The 15,256-nt window shown below is 39.6% G+C and overlaps 1 protein-coding gene across 3 annotated transcripts in view; it reads right to left on the bottom strand.

Moving 5' to 3' along the window:
* akap6 (A kinase (PRKA) anchor protein 6) overlaps positions 1–15,256 on the bottom strand; it is a 181,836-nt gene that overhangs the window by 5,583 nt on the left and 160,997 nt on the right. The window contains exons 12-13 of one of the 3 annotated variants that reach the window (XM_056256083.1): positions 5,233–5,448; positions 243–2,570 (exon numbers count right to left, since the gene is read on the bottom strand). In XM_056256083.1, coding sequence (XP_056112058.1) covers positions 243–2,570; positions 5,233–5,448 — 2,544 coding nt within the window. Of the gene's footprint in view, positions 2,571–5,232; positions 5,449–15,256 lie in introns of all 3 variants that reach the window. The other 2 variants (XM_056256081.1, XM_056256082.1) reach the window with 2 other exon arrangements.

The following is a 15,256-nucleotide window of genomic DNA, read 5'->3' as shown; positions in this document are numbered from 1 at the left end:
CCCAGGTACACTTCCTCTGTGCAGGCCTCGAAGAGCGGCTCTTCTTCACGGATATCTGGCGTGCTCGCAAGGATCGGGCTGCTGCTCTTGTCCTCCGCACAGGTGCTGACCTCTCCGCAGTCACTATCATGCGAGGACAGCGACAGATAGGAGTAGAAGTCGCCCTTCCGCAAATGAATAAGCCGATGGGAGTGCTCGAGGACCTTCTCTCTGATCTGAGACACAGACGCTGGGCTACATACCTCCGCCGGCTGCTCTCCCTGCATCTCTTTGGTCTTCAGGGCCACAGATGTCATGTCAATGATCTCCATCACAAAGTCATGGACGTTGTCACTCTTGGCCTCTTCAGACATGAAAGCAGGGTGACTGCAGCTCTCCGAAGAGCTTTCTTGATGGTTCTCGTGGACGTCATTCAGAAAGGCAGCAAGCTGCTTCTGTCGGCTGTGAGCGTGAGCGGCTAACCCCGAGCACTCCTCTACGGGAGAGATGGTGGGGGAGGGACGGGGAAAATTGTGACAGGGCAGCTCACCTTTTAACTGTCCTTCCAGGGAGCTCAAGCTCTGTTCGCACGAGGATGGAGAGGTGGCGGTCAACATATTGCTTTTGACGTCATTGATAGAGCCTTTAAATGATTCCCCTTTCTTGGTTAGCAGACTTCCCTCCTCTCTCAGCAGCTCGTCGTCTTCATCCTTCCCTTTGATGTGAGAGCTCTCGACATTGCCGTTTTCCATGTCATCCGCGAAGCGGCTGATATAGCTCCTGGTGGCGTCCCGACGGTTCCCGTCCACCTCCTGTTGCTTGAGGCTCTCGTTTTTAGCATTAGTGTTGGCTTCCAAGAGTTTCAGCGCAGACCGGCTGAGAAATTGCCGATCGTTAGTAGTCTTAATGGGTGACAGGATGTCTCTAGACAGGGTGCCACACTGCAGTTCATCCACTAGATCTGCCTCATTTTTCTCTCTACTCTGAGATCTAGGCTTTATCCAGCTTTGAAACTCACCCTTTATATAATCCAACCCGAGAGTGAAGGAACCTTCAATGTATTCTTCCTCTGAGGTTACACTAGAGTCATCGTCTTTAATACCAAGCTCCTCTTCGGTGAGCGTCAGAGTGGAGCTGGAGAGAAGATCGCTGTCTTCCTCGTCGTCAGTACAGGCTGAAGTGCAGGAAACGTTGACAACCATACTGATGCTCGCGTCAGTCTCGTCGGTTTGTTGCTGGCTGTGGCAATGTTTGCGGAAGGACGCATTTGATTCAGCAGCAGCGCAGCGGTTCATTTGCACGGCTAGGTCCTCGGATGCCACGGACAAGTCCTCTGTGCTGCTCAGCTCTGTCAGGGAGGCTGCTGAGCTCTCGTTAATGGAGGAGGGAGCGCCAGCTGAGCGTGAGCCACGCCACAGCGAGCTGCTCTGGAGCGTTACGTCAGAGACGCTACGTGTCATCTTCAGAGCAAGAGGGCTTTGGATGTTCTCAAGGCGTTTTAGAAGTTCCAGAGTTCTTCTGCTGAGTTCTCCTGTGGGCTCCACAGTCGATCCAATGTCCCTCAGACTTTCCTTACTACCTGCGTCCTCTGTGCTCTTACATGGAGCAAGCCAACTTTCCAGTGAAGTGCTACGAGTTAGTGTCTCTTTGCTTGATGGGAATAATTCTCCTACTGCATAAAGGGAGTCAAGGGAAGACCCCTGGGAGAGCAGTGCAAACTCCTTTTGGATCTTTTGGTGTGTGGTCACCCTCTCGTCATCTCTGCTCATGTTGAGATTTTTGTCATTAGCCTCTTGGCTTAATTCAAGCTCATTGGCAAGGATCTTCACTGGCTCCTTGTGGTGATTCTTCCTGTTTTCTCCACCATCTTCTCTTTTCTTTCTCATGATATGCAATCTCTGGTCTCTCTTACCAGTGCTAAGACTATCAACATATTCAGCACACTTGTTGGCACGCTCCAAAACTCTGTCTATGTCTTCATCTGAGACTCTGTCTCCATTGAGTGAATCTTCTGTGTTTGGAGGGGTGAGAGTAACGCAAACTTTTGGATCATCACTCTGGAACAGCAGGCACATCTCAGAGTTACCTGTGGTCTCCGTGTCCCCTTCACTAACTATCCCACTTTCGCTCTCTGATCTCTTGGCTGAATTCGATAGCAGCTCGTGCTTCCCCTTCAACAGGTCTCCCAAGATATCAGGTAGAGATTCAGCTGAGGAGAAGGAGGAATCCATGCTCAGGCTCTTCAACAGTGACGGCTGGAGTTTGGATGAAAATGATTTGTGATTATATTGGGGTTGTTGGTAGAGTTCAACATTATCCAGACTGTACACCTGATAAACACAGGAAGTCGAGGCATTCGACTCTGCTGTGCTCAAGGCTGCTCTGCACCGCATGTCATCTGGGCATGACTCTTTGAGATTCAAAGGCTTCTTTGGGGAATTAAGGTGTGATTTAGATCCAGGATTTTGCTCATCTTCACAGTCCTGTGTCTCCAGATTGCAGATAGTCATGTCCATCTCGTCCCACTCCCAAGAATCTTCCGTCAGCCCATGGAGGTCCATAAGCGAAGGCTCAATGAGGTTCCCAGGGACCTGTAGGAGGGGAAAAAAATGTCAGGGGCAAAGAAATTCTCAATTGGAAAGCAGTTGTATGACTCTAACCCTAACCCTAACCCTAACCCTAACCCTTTTCTTTTAATTAGATCAAATGCAAAGTTAAAGTGGAACTGGAAGACAATACAATGCTGAATAAAGTCGTAGTTTTTTTTTATTTTTGGACCAAAATGTATTTTCGATGCTTCAAAAAAATTCTAACTAACCCACTGATGTCACATGGACTACTTTTATGACGTCTTTATTTCCTTTCTGGACACAGGACAGTATACCGTACATACATTTTCAATGGAGGGACAGAAAGCTCTCGGACTAAATCTAAAATATCTTAAACTGTGTTCCGAAGATGAATGGAGGTCTTATGGGCTTGGAACGACATGAGGGTGAGTCATTAATGACATCATTTTCATTTTTTGGGTGAACTAACCCTTTAATCTGGGACAAATATATTTTTGCTTAGATATGGGTATTCAGCGCAGCACATAATTACACATATTGCTTTGCTTCTTGTTCAAGCAGGAAGAGTCTATTTATATGATCCTCTCTATCTCATTAATCTAATAAACTGGCAAATCTAACACTTGCTTTGTATGTCGTATATCCCATACAATGAATTTTTATTTGATTTCTGTTTATTCTCTTTCTGCTGATGAGGAAAATACTAATGCACAAGCTTGGATTGCTAGTGCATGATAAAAACCCTCGACTGTGAGAACAATCAATCAGTCTAATCAAATAAAAATTATTTCAATAAGCTGCCTCAGCTAACATTTGAACCCCGATTGCAGCACATAACATTTTAATCAGATGGACTAATTATAACCTTTAGCTACACCATTACAAAAGTCATTTTGCCAAGTTAAACTAGACGGTCCAGTATGGCCTGAAAATTTCTGAATGTCTCTGCTACTCTTTAAAACTTGAGAGTGAAATCAAGTAATAACTTGACGGTGTCTCAACTCTTTTGAAAAAAATTTTTCCTTCTTTTTTTTTTCACTGGTTTACCACTCCCTTCAGAGTGGATGAAAGTTAACTTAAAAACCATTATATCTTTCGTTGACCTTCAAACTGAATTCTTGATATTCTAAAGAAGAAAAAAAATCCTGCTAAAAGTGTAACGATTGGATTTTTTTTCAGACACAAGACTTGTTGTGAGCAAGGCCTCTTGAAGCATTCAACAGTCAGCTATTTCATCATCTCACAAAGTGTACTGTATTCACAAAAACAAACTCTACCTATTATTTTTCTTTTCCTTTATTCTGCACTCGCAAAAAAAGTGAAATTGCACTTCAGCCCCGCAAGGTCAAGCTGAGAGAGGGGCGAGTAATTTGTCTTCCCCGTGTAAGTGAGTGGACGTTCACAAACAGGTTGCTGGGCTTTTCTGTGTGAAGCATGCAGCCTCCCCAGAGCCCCGCTGCTGTCATGCAGGAATGCACAACATCTACATGACAAAAGGCAAAGTCTAGCCCTTGGCCCACTCCCCTGTTTAACACGAACTGTAACGGTCCCACACATACAATAAGAGACTAGTTAAGGGTTCCGTTTTCAGGATGGGAAGTCTTTTTATACTGCGGTGAACACGGGTGTGTGCACATGTTATGTGCTTTATGAGACTACTTCCTCCCTTTCAGTGCAGGATAGGGACACAAGATCAAGTTATTTCATTGCTATGGGTTACTCAATATACATTAAGAACAGTCAGTTACTTCTGGCAGCATTTGTAATCGATTGAGTTCACAGTACAGTGAGTATCTGGGGAGCACATCTAGCCACTGTCCCCTTACTCTGTGTATTCAAGAATAATATGTGGCCACTTTCCCTGCCTTATACATCATTCTTATTACACTGTTCCAGCAGTGCTGCACTATATTATTGGTTCTAGTGTATTTCTGCTAAACATTGGCCTGGGCAGCTTTCTTTGACCAGAGCAACATATAAGGAGATCTTCAAAGAGCCGATTCCAGTGGGTTGAATAAAATACATATCCGTATGTTGCATTAGAATCCAGAGGTAATGTCAACGGATTTTAACATCTCCTTATTGGCAAAATATTTAAAAAGACATTTTTATACTAAACAAACACTGCAAATTATTTACGTCATGATGGATGCACAGTTGTTGAATTAAACATCCAACATAGTATGCTCATGTAACAACAACACAGCATACTATTGTTTATCATTGCATACTGTTCACATACTGAGATTAATTCACACAAAAAAAACGTTATGGCCACTTTACGCTATTTGCGCTGGTATAGCACTCAGCCATGCATATTTAAATTAGACAAATTACTTACAGACTGCACCTTTTTTATCATTATGGAAAACTGGTAGTAAACAATTTTGTTTAATTAAAAGAGGCATTTGTGTGTATTTGCAAGAAAAATTTCACCATGTTGTTTGCACCAATTTGCATAATTCCTTGCTAAATAATGCAAACGGAGCATACAACTGCTTTTTAAAAATAATATAAAGTAAACAGAAAATAGTATGCAGTAAACAGTTTGCTAGTATGCCACTCCACCACTAACACAATTAAACCGTCCACAGCGTGGATCTCAGACAGCACTAACCTGTTTATATTCACAATACATATGTTCTCTTGTTTACTTGTAACTGTAGTGTAAAGCATATGTGACCTGGTCTCTGCCCAGCGAGTGTTTCAGTCTGGTCTGCCACTGAAGGACCTGCATGACGATGGCCTCCCAACGTCTCTCCAGGTTGACCTGCAGCAGCTGCAGTGACTGGTGCTCTGCCTCTGAGCTCTGCTGTTCAGGCCCATCCAGCAGCCTCTGACAGAGCCTCAGCACGGAGGAAATGCCCTTGCGTCTGCCCCGCACCTCCATACACAGAGCCTGCAGAGACAGGAGCGGGACAGTCTTCTCACACACTCATAGACTGTCTTAGTAAACAGGGTTAAACATCCCTGTCATCAGGTTAAGGGGGCAAGGTTCATATGTTAATGCCAAAGAGTTTTACGAAAGAACAACACAACTCTAAAAGCTTAACTTTGAAGCTGAGCTTGTAAAGCTGCAAGCTATTTTTTAAAACTACAGTCAAGTAAGCCATTTGAAAAAGTAGCTAACTAAACTGAGGCTACTTAAAGGGTTATTTCTCCCAAAAATGAAAATTCTGTCATTAATTACTCACCCTCATTCCAAACCAGTAAGACCTTCGTTCATCTCTCAGATTTCATCAAAAATAATTTGTGTTCTGAAGATGAACGAAGGTCTTACAGGTTTGGAACGACATCAAGGTGAGTAATTAATGACATCATTTTCATTTTTGGGTGAACTAACCCTTTAAGTGAGCAATAGGCTTCAGTTATACAAATATGAGATTATATAAATTAATTGGAGTAATTATCTGGCATAAAACACTGATATCATTTACAGTGAAAGCATAAACCTAAAAAACATCAAATACATCTAAAAACAAACTAAAAACACAAATGTATATAAATTCATACAAAAAACCCCAATAAAAAGCTTTATTCAAAATATTGATTAAAAGCTGTATAAAACAAACCTAAATAATAATACAAAAAAAAAACACTGTGATTGACAGAGATTAATACAAAAACATTGATAAAAAGCCATAAAAACAAACCTACACTAAAAAAAATGCAGGGTTGTTTCAAATCATGTTTGGGTCAAATATGGACAAACCCAACCGTTGGGTTAAAAAAATGTAATGTCAAAATTTAAACCAAAGGTTGGGTTTGTCCACATTTGACCCAAACATGGGTTGAAACAGCATTTTTTAGTGTAAATAATAAGAAAAATCAACTAAAAAAACATAATTAATTGAAATGAATACAAAAAACATTGATAAAAAGCTGTATAATTTTTTTTAACTGATAGAAAAGTGTACAAACAAATATATTAAAATTTGAACAAAAAACTACATAAATGCTGGGCAAGGACTTCTGGGAACACTTGAATTGAACACTAGAACAAAATGATTAGATTTGTTTGAACTAATGATGCAGAAGTTACATTTTTAAAACATTTAATGTTACTGAATATTTCAAAAGATGAAAAAATGTTGCTCAGGGACTTGGGAATACAACTGAGTGATGACTTGTTTGAACCATCCGAACAAAATGATTCAAATGAAATTAATCGCTAAAATAAATCTGCCTTCCCAAAGTTACTTGAGAAATGGAGAGATCCGTTCTAACAAAGTGTGTTATTATAACAAAGTTGTGTATTATTCATACACAATACAAAAGGAACAGAAATAGTGAAAAAAAACACCTTGATACAGATACTGAGCTACAACCTCACTACTGAAAAATGTAGCGCGGTCTACTAAAAAAAACGACTTTTAATAAACTATTCTCCAACATTTGCCACAACTACAACATGGGGTTTTTATTGCTAGTCATGTATGTGAACTCACTGAACCTCAGAGCCATGAATGAACATAGTGAAAGAAGAGAGAGAGAGAAACTGACACTGAGAGAGAAAGAGAGACTCCCGTGTGCTTGATGAGGTCTCCGCAACAATTCAGGCTGTCAGGAGCGTGTAAATCACATCCCCCTCTCCCTATAAACACGACAGAATTAAATATTTAAAGGCCAAAGCTGCACTCCCATGCTTCAGTGTCCAGCTATGACACTTGTTTAATGAAACCGCCAGAGCATGTAGACTCTCCCAAAGACGACAACACCACGTTTTGGAAGGATTGCAGGTATTCTGACGGTCTCTCACCTGCACCAAAACCCCTTTTAAATATGCAGCGGCAGCTTTGCGAAAGAGACGGTGCTACTCCATGTGCGGTATGGGACGAAAACATTCAGAGAACAATTTATGCAAATCCCACCAGCCTCGAAAAGCACCGCCTTACATTTTCTGTACATTTTTCAATAAATATTAAACACCATTACATTTCACCATTACATTTAAATTGGATTTTATTTTTCCCGGAGTGCTTCGCTCCTCTGTTTTAGCATATTTCCCTCTCCCGTGTCTTTTAAACAGGTAATGAGACTGTAAAATTCAATGGCGGCGTGCCGGAGAGGAGGCCGAGGAGCAAACATGCTGTGATAGAGTTATCATGCCCAAGAGTCGAAACTTTGACAGATAGAAAGGAAACGTGCGAGGAGATGGAAAACTGACACTCAAATGGACACAAACGGTTGCTGGTGTCTGGGAAATGTGGTGCCCTAGCTTCTTAAAGACATGCAAATATCTTATAATAAAATAGCTTGTCGTTGTTTAACACAGTAGCACAAGACTTGTTCAGCCTCTGATATGAGCTTCAGATAAATGCCCACCAAACATGTGATGAATTCTGCCCTCGAAAAACACAAAAACTAAGTGAAATAGACTATTTTATTTAGCAACTATACGTTAGCAGGAATTCATCACACGTTAATAGACTAGATTGAGAATTTCGTCTTATTCTTCAGCCAAAACATCTAAAAATAGTAAAAACAAGATATTTACTTAAAAAGCAGCACTGCATAATATATCAAAACTTGTTTTCTTAGATTGCCTCTTTAATATAAATGTATTTTGTCTCACTTCACTGGCAGACTTTTATTTAGTAACAAAGTAAAAGAAGTAATACAAGTGTATTTTGTCTTACTGCACTGGCAGATGTTTATTACTTTTTCTTCTTTTACTCTATAACCGTACTAAATAAAACTCAGCCAGTGCAGTAAGACAAAATACACTCGTATTAAAGATACAATCTAAACATGACTCAATATCCTGTACAGCAAATGTAGCTTGTTTTAAGGGCTTTTAGATATTTTTACTGAAAAAAAAATGGAAAAAAAACAGAAAAAAGGATTCACAAAAAACTCATTTAGAAGTATTTTTTTTTGTTAATAGACTATTAGAATTCAGAATAAAAATGAGATTTTTTTTTAAACATTACTGGAAAGACATTGTGACAAATAAGCATTCCTTTAAATAACAGAAATAAAATGTAAAGATTTGTTAAATTGCATGTGCTGTCACGATTCCTCGATTAAATTCGAGAACTTGATTTTAAAAAATCCTCGATTGCAACTTGCCCGTGTCGATTAACCGGAAAATACCGGAAGAGGCGTATTCCACGGACGAGAATCCATGAACAGCATTATTAGTTTTCAAAGGCTGCACGAATCAATATATTAAAACCAGTGCTGTCAAATCGATTAATCGCGATGAATCACATCTAACATAAAAGTTTGTGTTTATATAATATATATATGTGTGTGTGTGTATATATATATATATATATACACTCACCGGCCACTTTATTAGGTACACCTGTCCAACTGCTCGTTAACACTTAATTTCTAAGCAGCCAATCACATGGCGGCAACTCAGTGCATTTAGGCATGTAGACATGGTCAAGACAATCTCCTGCAGTTCAAACCGAGCATCAGTATGGGGAAGAAAGTTGATTTGAGTGACTTTGAACGTGGCATGATTGTTGGTGCCAGAAGGGCTGGTCTGAGTATTTCAGAAACTGCTAATCTACTGGGATTTTCACGCACAACCATCTCTAGGGTTTACAGAGAATGGTCCGAAAAAGAAAAAACATCCAGTGAGCGGCAGTTCTGTGGGCGGAAATGCCTTGTTGATGCCAGAGGTCAGAGGAGAATGGCCAGACTGGTTCGAGCTGATAGAAGGGCAACAGTGACTGAAATAACCACTCGTTACAACCGAGGTATGCAGCAAAGCATTTGTGAAGCCACAACACGCACAACCTTGAGGCGGATGGGCTACAACAGCAGAAGACTCCACCGGGTACCACTCATCTCCACTACAAATAGGAAAAAGAGGCTACAATTTGCAAGAGCTCACCAAAATTGAACAGTTGAAGACTGGAAAAATGTTGCCTGGTCTGATGAGTCTCGATTTCTGTTGAGACATTCAGATGTTAGAGTCAGAATTTGGCGTAAACAGAATGAGAACATGGAACCATCATGCCTTGTTACCACTGTGCAGGCTGGTGGTGGTGGTGTAATGGTGTGGGGGATGTTTTCCTGGCACACTTTAGGCCCCTTAGTGCCAATTGGGCATCGTTTAAATGCCACGGCCTACCTGAGCATTGTTTCTGACCATGTCCATCCCTTAATGGCCACCATGTACCCATCCTCTGATGGCTACTTCCACCATGTCACAAAGCTCTAATCATTTCAAATTGGTTTCTTGAACATGACAATGAGTTCACTGTACTAAAATGGCCTCCACAGTCACCAGATCTCAACCCAATAGAACATCTTTGGGATGTGGTGGAACGGGAGATTCGCATCATGGATGTGCAGCCGACAAATCTGCGGCAACTGTGTGATGCCATCATGTCAATATGGACCAAACTCCCTGAGGAATGCTTCCAGCACCTTGTTGAATCTATGCCACGAAGAATTGAGGCAGTTCTGAAGGCAAAAGGGGGTCCAACCTGTTACTAGCATGGGGTACCTAATAAAGTGGCCGGTGAGTGTATATATATACAGTATCTCACAAAAGTGAGAACACCCCTCACATTACAGCAAACATTTTAGTATATCTTCTCAAGGGACAATACTATAGAAATTAAACTTGGATATATTTGAGAGTAGTCAATGTGCTGCTTGTAGAGCAGTATATATTTGCTGTCCTCAAAATAACTCAACATACAGCCATTATTGTCAAAATAGCTGGCAACAAAAGTGAGAACACCCTAAGTGAACATGTCAAAACCGTGTCAAAAGTGTTTTTTGTGTGAGGACCATTGTTCTCTAGCACTGCTTTAATCCTCCTAGGCATGGAGTTCACCAGAGCTGCACACGTTGTTGCTGGGATCCTCTTCCACTCCTCCATAATGACATCACAGAGCTGCTGGATGTTGGACACATGGCACTTCACCTTCCACTTGAGGACGCCCACAGGACTCAACTTCTTTGATCGACCCTTGCGAGGCCTGTTTCAAGTGGAACCCGTCTTGAAAAACCTCTGTATGACCCTGACCGGTACTGTAACTCGGTTTCAGGGTGTTACCAATCTTCTTATTGCCTAGGTCAACTTTGTGGAGAGCAACAATTCTAATTCTCAAATCCTTAGAGAGTTCTTTGCCATGAGGTGCCATGTTGAACATCCAGTGGTCAGTATGAGAGAATTGTTCTCAAAGCACAAATTTGAACTGCTCTAATACAAGATACACAAATTTGTATCCTGTCAAGCAGAAAAAAACATGAACATGATGAATAGGACATGTGGTTTTGCATGGGTGTAACAGCTATTATCACTTAGGGTGTACTCACTTTTGTTGCCAGCTATTTTGACAATAATGTCTGTATGTTGAGTTATTTTCAGAGGACAGTAAGTCTATACTGTTATACAAGCAGCACATTGACTACTCTCAAATATATCAAAGTTTCATTTCTATAGTATTGTCCCTTGAGAAGATGGACTACAATGTTTGCTGTAATGTGCGGGGTGTACTCACTTTTGTGAGATACTGTATACACACACACACACACACACACACACATATATACACTACCGTTCAAAAGTTTGGGGTCGGTATGATTTAAAAATACTTTTAAAAGAATTCTCTTCTGCTAACCATGGCTGCGCTTATTTGATTAAAAATACAACAAAAATCAGTTATAGTATTAAATATTATTCCAGTGTAAATCAGCTGTTTTCTGTGTGAATATATAGTAAAGTGTAATTTATTCCTGTGATCAAAGCTGAATTTTCAGCATCACCAGTGTCAGTGTCTTCAGTGTCAAATGATCCTTCACAAATCAGTATAATATGATGATTTGATGCTCAAGAAACATTTATTATTATTATCAATGTTGAAACAGTTGTTGGTCTGTCAGTTGTACAGTTTTTTTGTTTTGTTTTTAGGATTCTTTGATGAATAGGAAGTTCAAAAGAACAGCATTTGTTTGAAATAGAATCTTTTGTAACATTATAAATGTCTTTACTGTCCTTAATAAATAAAAGTATTGATTTCTTTCCTCCAAAAAATAAAAATAAAATTCTCACTGACTCCAAACTTTTGAACGGTAGTGTATGTACATAATATATACACACAATATAAACACAATTGTGTTATATAAACACAAACTTTTATGTTAGATCCAATTAATTGATTTGACAGCCCTAATTAAAACCATTTAAAATCATAATCTAGCATAGTGCTATTGTGAAATCACAAAAGCTGTTATTCAGTTGAATAAATATATGTGCTGCGGCCGGTTTTCAGGGCTTTTCTTCCGTCTCAAAGAGGCTCAGTTCACAGTAAATGCTACTCCACACGAACTCAGTCTCTGCATGTGCTGTTTGTTTGGGTTTCCAATAGTGTGCATTTGGGAATGTATAAAGTCTGACACGATTTGAGTTTCATAGTGAAGAGTTGCACTGTTATCATCTCAGCAGCTCGGTTAACAAACTCCAGCGCTGCATATGCTTTGAGTTTGGGTTGCTTATAACGTTCATCTGGGAACGCATCGTGCGCCATTTCACCAGATTTGTAATGTAAATCATAATGGGAAGAGATCACAGGAGAATAAATACATCAGTTTCTAAATATGCAAACCGTTGTTCATCGTGATTTCAAAATATATGTTTAAACCTTTGCACTGAATTTACATGTTTTGATGTCCACATGTTCAAGAAATGACGTTATTGGTTGTAGCATTTCTATCATAAAGAAGTGGCCTAATATTAAAGATTAAGTGGACATGAATGTTGTTTGGACAATATTAATCATGGATTTGATCATGCTGTAAAGTGTAACAGCAGCAATCAAACGGTTGTTAGCGCCCACATAATGTACATATGTTGATTATGTTTATATTATGAATATTGCATTATGCATTTTAACAGTGTTGTTCAACAAAACCATGATTACTTGCTTTTAATATTTTTTCTGAACCAATTATTATTGCCTCATTGTTAGTATGTAGGCCTAAGTCATGTTAATGGTTATTGTTCACTTAGGTCTATTTTTATTACCAAAAAAAGATACAATTACTTGATTAATCGTCAAATAATTGACAGATAAGTAGATTACCAATACAATCGTTAGTGATAGCTCTACTTCCATGTCAGTGAGATGATTTCTAGTCTAAGTGAGAATTTCTTGATCAGAATAAGTAGCAATATGAACCACACCTGATTCCAATAGAATCCAACAGGCTACTACTCAGTTCTTAACATACTGTAACTTCATAGAAAATAATACAGATGACTATGTTTAATCGATACCACAGGTCCCCTAGATTAAATAGCTAAAAATGCGAGACTACATCACTGCATGTACTGTATATTGAGGTTTTAGACGTACATGCAGTGATGTAGTCTCGCATTTTGAGTAGAAATGACTAGAAATCACTAGAAAAATGACACCGTTTCTGCATTACTGGTTCTCATAAACTGATTGAGTCTTATTGAGGAAGAGGAACAGTGCAGTATAGTAGGCCAATATTTGCTAAAAAGCTTTTTCAAACACACGGTCCAGTGAGTAGGCTGTTTTTCTTCCAGTATGTGAGTCCACACAATGACTCCATTTCAGAGCCACAAACCAGCACTGAGACTGAAGTGCTGGCAGGGGGCCAGCGGGCCCTAGTGCCTCAGTCAGATATCAAAACACTGAAAGAGGTAGACAGAGAGAGAGACAGAACAGCATATTGTGAAAGAAAAATCACAAATAAAAAGTATCTCAATTGTTTCTCCTAGACTGCAATGCGACTCCGGTTTCAGAAAAGATTTCAACAATGTCTCAAGTCCATACGAACGCATACATTTCTCATCTAATTCTCTCAAGAACAAACAATCTGAGCTGCTATGCATATTAAAACGTGTTAAAACTCTAAACCCTTACAATATGTCAAATATGATCTCATTTGTAGCTCCAACTCTAAGCTGCATTCAAAGCAGCTGTAAAATGCAGAGATACATGCACAACTGTGACTGTAAATATGGAAAGCGGTAAGTTACTGCGTTGCTTGGGAACTTTAAATAGCCAACAATTAGTCTAATGAACTACATTAATTGCAGCATTACTGCAATTAACACAAACTAAAATGGAAACTAAATGAGAACATAACTTATTGATAAACAATTACTAAACTAAAAGATATGTTCATGACTCGAAAAAATGTATATAATTAACTAATTTGATGAATTACTATAAATAATCAATTATTAGTAATTTTAGTCTTTAATACATGATATATACAAAGTATAAAACTTTACACCCAACCTGCATTAACTATAAAAATATCACTAGACAGCAATAACTCTAGACTGTGAAGAGAAATTCAACTTTACCACTTAAGACATGAACTTTGGCAGCCTAAAATAAAAACTAAAACTGGAACTAAAAAAAATTCTATAGTAAATATTAACACTAACAATGACAGAGTACAAAATAATTGAAATCAAAACTACTTAAAAGGAAAATTAAGATCACTGTAAAAAAAAGTTGATTGTACTTAAAACTGTAAGTCATTTCAACTTAAATTAAATAAAAAAATGTGTGAAATCTTGTATGACTTAACTTATTTTGGTGAGTTAAAACAACGTAAAAGCATATGTTCTCATAACTTATTGATCGTATCATTTTTTACAGTGTATAATAACCCTTGTTTATGACTATTATTAAAAAAAAGTGAACTATTTATGTCCCAAGTGTTTGTGTCCACTTCACATTGTGCTTCAGAACCGAGCAATAAAATGATCACGGGTGGATCATCTATCAGGTGCTGCTGTTTAATAAAGCTATCAGAGGATCAGCCGTCTCACGACGTGCTTAGGCGCCAACACGATCTTCAGAACGACGGTATGACTATTCTCTCTCGTCTCACTCCCCTGGCTGTTATCGTGTGGCTAAATCCATCTGGTGTACAGTATTAATCTACAGGTCTCTCGCTATCAGAGTCTGTAATCACACCTGAGGCGGAGAGCCGAGCCGTGAAGATGCATGTGTATTACACAGACCTCCCCAGAGTGTTCCTCCAAAAAACTGCTTATCTCTTTATTCAGCACAAAATGAGAACAGACCATGCCTCCATCCAGACGCAGCCTAAAGCCTTTAAACTCCAATTCCCCATCTCTCCCTCCCACTTAATTTCATTAAAATCTAAGCCTTATGATATTCTGACTTTTTTTTTTTTTTTGGTGTGCTGTGCGACTTAAGCGCGAGGAGAGTTTAAATGACGCGTGCACCGGCGCTGACGTGCTTTCCGGAGGATTAACAAAAAAAAAAAAAAAAGCCAGACGACAGGCTCTGCTCTTTCGGATTCGGGGGTATTTGTTTCTCGTTCTCCGCCGGGAAAAAAACGAGCGCGCACTTCATTTCGCTCTTTACAGCCGCTGCAATTTTAACATTTTCAATTAATCTCGGCGAGATTGAGGAGCGGAGCCCCAAATCCCCTACAGTGACGGCAAGGACACGGGAAAGGAGCTCTGACAGTGACCCAGTGGATATTCAATCAATTATCATTAATTAGAAATCTCTGATTAATTCTATTTGTTGATTAAGTCAATTAAAACCACAAGCACTTGTTATCGCAAATGAGTATAATGAATTCATGTCGTCCATTTGTTCCCAGACACGTCCCCTCGGCTCCGGCCTGCTCGAGTTTCATCAACGCCTGTCAGTCGAGGCCTCGATCCCAACGCACTAATAGAGAGAAATAGTACCGCAGTGAGTGGATAGACA

Source organism: Rhinichthys klamathensis, unplaced genomic scaffold, assembly GCF_029890125.1.
Source record: "Rhinichthys klamathensis goyatoka isolate OS25496 unplaced genomic scaffold, OSU_Roscu_1.1 h1tg000123l_1, whole genome shotgun sequence".
Taxonomy (NCBI): Eukaryota; Metazoa; Chordata; class Actinopteri; order Cypriniformes; family Leuciscidae; genus Rhinichthys; species Rhinichthys klamathensis.
This window is presented reverse-complemented; position numbering and strand designations above follow the sequence as displayed.